Source organism: Lygodium microphyllum, chromosome 21 (genome assembly GCF_053477565.2).
Source record: "Lygodium microphyllum isolate KBCC chromosome 21, Lygodium_microphyllum_v1.1.10, whole genome shotgun sequence".
Lineage (NCBI taxonomy): Eukaryota > Viridiplantae > Streptophyta > Polypodiopsida > Schizaeales > Lygodiaceae > Lygodium > Lygodium microphyllum.
In genome coordinates this window covers 88,120,500-88,127,372 of record NC_141155.1, presented here as the reverse complement: position 1 = coordinate 88,127,372, position 6,873 = coordinate 88,120,500, and the positions used below count along the sequence as shown (strand labels likewise).

Here is a 6,873-nt window from a genome sequence, read left to right as displayed (position 1 = left end):
GAGGACTAAGAGTTGGTAGTCTCTCTAGGGATGACAGTTAACACTTGAGGCAAGAGGTTGTGAGTCCATCTCTCTTTAACTACCATAGGGATGATGATTAAGACTTGGAGCAAGAGGTTGTGAGTTCATTTCTCTCTTTAACTACCATAGGGATGATGATTAAGACTTGGAGCAAGAGGCAAGAGGTTGTGAGTCCATCTCTCTTTAACTACCATAGGGATGATGATTAAGACTTGGAGCAAGAGGTTGTGAGTTCATTTCTCTCTATCTCCTCTCGAGTTTTAAGAGCTCAATATTCGCGATTAGTGTGGCTCTACCCCCTTATGTTCCAAGGCAAGTTATGCTCATCATCATGTGACATTCTCGTAACTAAGAGTTTCAGACCTATCTATGGTGAGCCCGAAGCCATTACAAAACTAGTAAATGCGCACTAAACATTTCCGATTTGGGTAACTTAGAAACGCTCATTTGAGCCCCAAGCCATAATATAAATCACAAATACAAGTTTCCAACTTGGGTAGCTCAAAAACATTTGTTTGAGCGTGTGGGTGTGTACATGGGTGCATGAGTCCAACCCGTGGATACATCCTCGACGGATCTTTCAAAGTTGAGGTCTTCTCAAACAAGGAAAAAAAACACTCGAAATTTGATATTGTCCGATGCAACTATCTCACTAAATTGACAAACTCGGAGCTAGTTACAAAAGTCTTTAGATGATATGCTTTTGTGTTGATAAAAACCTGTGACAGTGTGACACTTCATATACATGGAAAATGAGAGAAGGTCTAAAAGACCTGACTGATGGGTTTTGCGGATACAGAGGATACGGAGGATTACAAATGGATACAGAGAGGCTGTGCCCGGCCGAGAAAACGCAACCCACTGCGCTGCTCTCTGCAAGTATACACAGGTGACTACACATATTCCAATACATCACCCCACTGTCACAGAAGGGGACCATTCTGAGACGAAAAGCATCAGCATGGGCTATACAGGGTGGGTAATGGAAGCCTTGATTGCACCACACCTTTCAAGAAACGATGATGATGGCAGTTGAGAGCATTTGGGCCAATTGCTGCCTTATACAAGCCGCAAAATTGTATAGGACAGCCATGTTTCTTCAGGTCCCATTGAGTGAAGATTCACAAAGATTTTTGGGATCCCAAAAATTATGTCCGCGAGAAGCAGCATTCAGTTGTGATTCATCCTTCCAAACATGCCGCCTATGCCACTTTCTGACCTCCTTGCACAACCCACTGGCTTGGATAGGGAAGGTTGATGCAATGGAACAAAAGTTCCTGAGCTTCCCAATTTACAGCTCAGTTTTAATGAGAGACTGAATATACAGGAACTGTTGTCAAGCCGCCCTTGGTTTGTGCCTGTTTCTTCACTATAGTCCCAACAAGACATAGTACAGCAAAGTGGTTGGCAAAGCAACAAGCATACCAAAGATAACCCTGCAAGGAATTGAAGGATTGTCAGAATCGGTGAATTCTTCGCTATTCTACATATCAGGCAGGAATACTGATGGGTATCAATGAAACAGCTGTATGCAGCAAAGAGTCCAACGGAGTAACTTACGCTGTGCTGAGAATATCAGGATGCAGATCATATTCCCTTGCGAAGACGAACGGGACAATGCCTTGAGGAAGTGCTGCCTGAAATAGCCATAATATATGCCTTAAAAGAAGCACAGAAAGCCACTTGATACACAAATACAACAGTTACAGCATCTGCCTTTCTTAGGCACCAGAAACATTTTTCCTGTGGCTACAGATGCAAAAACTTAAATTTGGAGGTTCAACTGTGTCAGGAGTTGCAGGATTCAAGAAGTCAATTTAGGGTTTCTGATCATGCTATAAACAGAGCAAATCTTGACTTCACAGTTTTGTTAACAGGTTTGATGGTGTATGAAGATGCACCTGTCGGCTACAATAAACAGATGACCTGGACTATCAGAAGTAATCTCTACTCAGATACAACTATCTGCTTGGCCACCTATAGCCAGTATTAAATATTCGCATGAGAGACAATTAAAAAGAATACAGCTTACCTGCACAATGGCTGCATGCAGATCGACACCTCTCAAGCCAACTGCAATTGAAGAGGCTGCCATTACTGCAGGGCCAGTAAGAAACCTAACTGCCATTGCAAATGTCGCCAACGAGGTGCCACATGCAATAAGTCTGGGTTGGAGGGCCATAAATAGGCCTGCATAAGACATTAAGAAGTCAGTAATGCGATAATTTTTGTCCCAAAGTCCACAAAACATGCAGTCCAACATAAGAATTGTCACCTAGGCTGAACATGGCCATCCCTAAACCCGCATCAGACAAGATACTTATGGAATTGAGGACGATCTTTGGCATGGCAATATTCCATCTGCAATGACAAAAGTCAGATAGCCTTAAGGAGGCCCAGCAAGCAACAAGCATCAAGAAACTCTACAGGAGAAAATGAATGTTCCAACTGCAATAGCAGATAACATACCGAAAGGAAATGAGTGACCATACGAGCCCAATCAAACTTGAATATGTGTTGGGATTCCTGAGAAGCTTCCGGCCAACCATTTGCAAAATCAGCTTCAGCATGACGCGTGCAGGAGGCATTTCCTTTGGCCTCCCAAACCCAGGTAACTTGGGGGAAAGTGGGGTTGTCATGGACTTGGAGTCACTATGGCCATGCTTATCCACAGGTGAGCCTGGCTCACCTGGAAACTTAGCTTTACTTCCAAAGCTAAAATCTTCAGCCACATAAGGAACACCAGAGGGGGCTGCTTGATTGAGAGGCTCGTGAAAATCTGCAAAATCTGGATACCATCAGAAAATAATATTCCCCCAGCTGCATAACACTGCAACCATCAAGAAGTTCTTGAAAAAATGATGGCCAAATTTCTGTAGAGTACACTAGGATGAAGTAGAACAGTCTATATTGCAGATAATACAGTTGTCTCCTTCAGCCACTGACAATTGTCATATAATTAACTAGATTTTCCAAAATTGTCCACCACAGGGTAACAATAAAAGGTATTTGTGTGTCAGGCTTCTTACTGTACAGCAAAGTCCAGACTAGTAACTACTGCACAGGTCACTTACTCAAGAATGCACAGACCATAACCCCGCCACATCGCACAAGACAAAAGGCTGGAAATGATCAAAAGATGCACATTGATCTAAAGCTTAAGTAGAGGATACACATCACTGACAAAAGCAATCGAAAGTCAAGACGTACACTCACCACCATTGCATGACTTGTCATTTGAAGACAGGAACTGCATCCGCACTTCTTTGGGCTCATGGTTCATGCCAAACTGATCAGTCACTCCTCCAGTTTGAGGGATGCCGGCTGCTTCAGACACTGGGGAGGTAGTTGAGCTCCACACAAACATGTGCAGCTCCTTGCCATCATCTTCCAGCCTTGGAGATGCTCCAGGGTCTGGTATCTTCTTTGCAATTTGAGACGCCTTGGGTGAGAACTTTCCTGCACTTGCTCCTCCACCAACTGCATAGTTTGTACGGTCGCTCGCGGTGTTAACATGACTCGGGCCATTAAGCCCTCCTGTATCAAACAAGAGGTTGGCGTTAGGGTTTGGCAGGCTTCTCATGCCATAAGTATGGCCAAGGGAGGTAGCGTGAGAAGGCAGAGGAAAGCGAGGAGAGGTGAGGCCCCGGTTCACATCCCTGTAATTATCCTCATTGACATTGGATGCACGAGGTGTTGGACCGCGAGAGGATTGCACAGAGTAGACATCTGAGGTGGTGAAATTTGACTGCCTTGGGCTCACTGCACGCGTAGACATTAGGGAATGCAGGTCTGCATTGTTGTTCAACCCGAACTCACGAGGGGTGTTGTTGCGCGAAGAATACACTGAGTAGATCTCTGCTCCTGTCAAATTGGAAGGACGTGGGGTGATGGCCTTGGAGGAAGGCATGGATGCCAAGCCGAGAGAGCGGCGAGGAGAAGCAAAGGAATTCAATGCCTGCGAGCGAGATGACACGGACCTGCGTATCGTAACCCTAATCTTGCCATCTTCACCGATATCTGCTTGTGTTTGGAGAGGCTCCCTGCCATCCAAGGAGACCACGTCCGACTCCACCTTGAAAGAAATGATGGATGCCGCTGTTTCAGGGAACTGCTCCATCACCAGAAGCCTTGCTGCGCGGTATTCAAACAAGAAGAGCATCAAAGTGTACCATATGATGCACTGAAGCACCACTAGCTGCACCATTAGGCCTCCATAGAAGCTCCCATACATGGCTGTCAGCAGGGGAATTCCCATGACTAGAGTGTTTGGAAGAGTGGCCAGGGCAAAGAGGGTGATCATCCAGTCCAGGCTCCCACTTCTGGAGAACTTCGCCCAAGCTGCCAAAACCATCAGAATGGCAAGCTTGGAGATGGTGTCTGCCAGGATGAAGAGGCCATCCATCTTGTAAGGGTCATTGGTGGAGATGAAATGGAAGGAGAGCAGTGGCACCGCGAACACAGCAACAAAGCGGTTGATCCCCGAGCATTGCACTGGAGTGAAGATCTTCCACCACCTCACAGATCCATATGCCAAGATCATGGCTGCATACAATGGCACCATTGCACTGAGTACAGTGTAGAGATCCTTCAAGGTTATCATCTTCAGAAAGTGGGGAAGGAAAGACAATAAGGAAAAACAAGGGAAAAGGGGGAGTGACAGGGTACAAAGAGAGGAGGGGGGGCCTGTTTGAGCTCTCTAAAAAATTTGGCTTGTGGACATAAGAGCCAGGCAGTCCTCATGCAAAGCTGGGGCTAAGCAATGGCAAGATTTCATCATAATGTACTGATAAATCTTTGGAATGCACAATCATGGAGTACCTGAAAAACCTTTGTGAGTTCAGGGAAAGGCAATGATGCGGGGGCTGTGAGTGGTGTGGGTGGGACAAAGAAGAACTAGATAGATGAGCTACTTTGGGAGTGGGCTCTTCAGTGAAGTGAAGAAGGAGAACAGTTCAGCTGGAACAGTGTAGCTGGAAAGGGATCTCTCTCTCTCTCTCTCTCTCTCTCTCTCTCTCTCTCTCTCAGGGAGTGCCTAGCACCCCTTTGGTTAATGGCAGGGACAAGCTACCAAAATGCACAATTGAGAGAGTGAATACGAGCTTAAAAGTGGATGGATGAAGGAGACAGAGGATACTATCAAAACAAAAACAGAGAGAGAGAGAGAGAGAGAATCAAGATGCCAAAGCTGAGGAGGCAAAAGAGAGAGAGAGAGAGGGAGGGAGAGAGGGCCACACCCAATTGAGAGCAGCAGATGCCAGAAAGGTGTAAGTGGAGAGCAAAGCATGCGCGCTGCCTGTGAGTGAGAGAAGAATAGCAGGTTGAAAAAGTGAAAAACAGAGGACAAAAGTAAGCAAAGCTTCTCTCTCTCTCTCTCTCTCTCTCTCTCTCTCTCTCTCTCTCTCTCTCTCATATCAGTGATGACTCATGAGCGAGAGACTAGAGTGCGAGTCATGGGACGAGGAAAGGGCTCTGCTTGTTGGGCTCCCGGGAGTAGGCTAGTGAGTGCGTGTGTTGTGTCTGTACTGCAAGTAGTGTATCAGACTGAAATGCCGAGATAGACGCAGCATGGAAGAAGGGGGCTTATACATGGCGAGTACACACAAGGCTTCCTTTTTGTTAGCGTTGGTTGCAAGGGCATATGCCTTTTGTGAAATGTGTAATGGTTTGATGTTTGCTAGAGCACTCGAATGACATCAAGCTGCCTAAAGTTCACCAGTACACACTTGGCACTTCTCTTCCTCTCCCTTTCTGTTATCTCATTCCAGAGTCACTTTTGTACTTGAGACGGCTAAAACGAACGGATACGATTTGTCTTTCACTTTGCAAAAAGCCAATTAACAGTTTCTAGGCAATGTTCATGTGCACCCTCCTTGCAATGCTCTACGACTACTACGCACACACTTCACACACACCCTATGTATGCTTAAATGTTGGCTCACAAAAAATGCAACCTAAAACTACATTAAGACCTGTAGACAAAAACAAATTGCTTGAAGAATGTTCCCACCCATTTCAAAAGCCCGCACATGTTTGTGTTATCTTTTCCTTTTTACTCTCTCTCTCTCTCTCTCCCTCTCTCTCTCTCTCTATGTACTTGGAGTGTGAGGTAGATGATGGAAGCCTTGGATGCATGGAAGGTTCGAGGGGGGTGGGCTATGTGAGACTTAGGTGTTGGGCATGCCAACCACATCATGTGGCAATGGTTGATGCCAAGCTGGGGACACATCACCATGCATTTCCATTAGGGGATACTTAAAGTCACTCTCCACGGGAGTTTGGCAATGGTTGATGCCAAGCTGGGGACACAATAAGTTTTTTACCAAATGATGCCCATTGCTTAAACCCCGAGAAGGTCATGAAAGGATAGTTAGTTAAAGAGAATTGAAACCGTAGTTTAGGAACCTTAGGTCATAGATGGCCACAAAACCTAGGAGGACTCTCAAACAAGGTTTGGAACCACAATTTCATCTAGGTTATCAAAGAGAGTTGAATGTGTTGCAAGGACTAATGAGAAAAAGGTTAGGACCCATGCTTTGAATGAGAACATGTAGAGCCCAATCAACCTAGGGTAAAGGGGCTAATAGATTGTCATCTAACAATCCTCCATTATTATTATTTTTCCAAGTGAGTTGTATAAAATTTTTTTAATGGTCAAACTATTTATATTATATAGAGCTCAAAGAAAAAATATTAGAACATTTTGATATTTTTATCAAGTAGCCTTAGTTACAAATGAAAGGTTCATAAAAGATGGACAGTGAGGGGCCAATTGAGTGACACTCGAGGATGCATTGCTTTAGGGTTTTACAAAATCTAAAATATAAAAAAATTTACATGACTCAATTGTTT

The 6,873-nt window shown here is 44.9% G+C and overlaps 1 protein-coding gene across 1 annotated transcript; it reads right to left on the bottom strand.

Annotated features, from left to right (window-relative positions):
- Window positions 1-497: 497 nt before the first annotated feature.
- Window positions 498-5,360, bottom strand: LOC148018249 (putative auxin efflux carrier component 1d). The gene is made up of 6 exons (XM_087661195.1): window positions 3,238-5,360; window positions 2,491-2,800; window positions 2,297-2,382; window positions 2,054-2,211; window positions 1,582-1,658; window positions 498-1,457 (listed from the first exon to the last, which is right to left on the bottom strand). Exons 1-6 carry the CDS (start codon window positions 4,622-4,624, stop codon window positions 1,391-1,393), a joined length of 2,085 nt encoding a protein of 694 aa, XP_087517321.1. The 5' UTR covers window positions 4,625-5,360; the 3' UTR covers window positions 498-1,390.
- Between the last annotated feature and the right edge of the window lie 1,513 nt (window positions 5,361-6,873).

Excerpts from the sequence above, each read along its gene's own strand:
- LOC148018249 (XM_087661195.1), bottom strand. The coding sequence starts at position 4,624 with ATGATAACCTTGAAGGATCTCTACACTGTACTCAGTGCAATGGTGCCA. Across the intron at positions 2,801-3,237 it reads TGACAAGTCATGCAATGGTG|ATTTTCACGAGCCTCTCAAT; the intron begins GTGAGTGTACGT and ends CAGATTTTGCAG. Across the intron at positions 2,212-2,296 it reads GATGGCCATGTTCAGCCTAG|GCCTATTTATGGCCCTCCAA; the intron begins GTGACAATTCTT and ends TGTCTTATGCAG.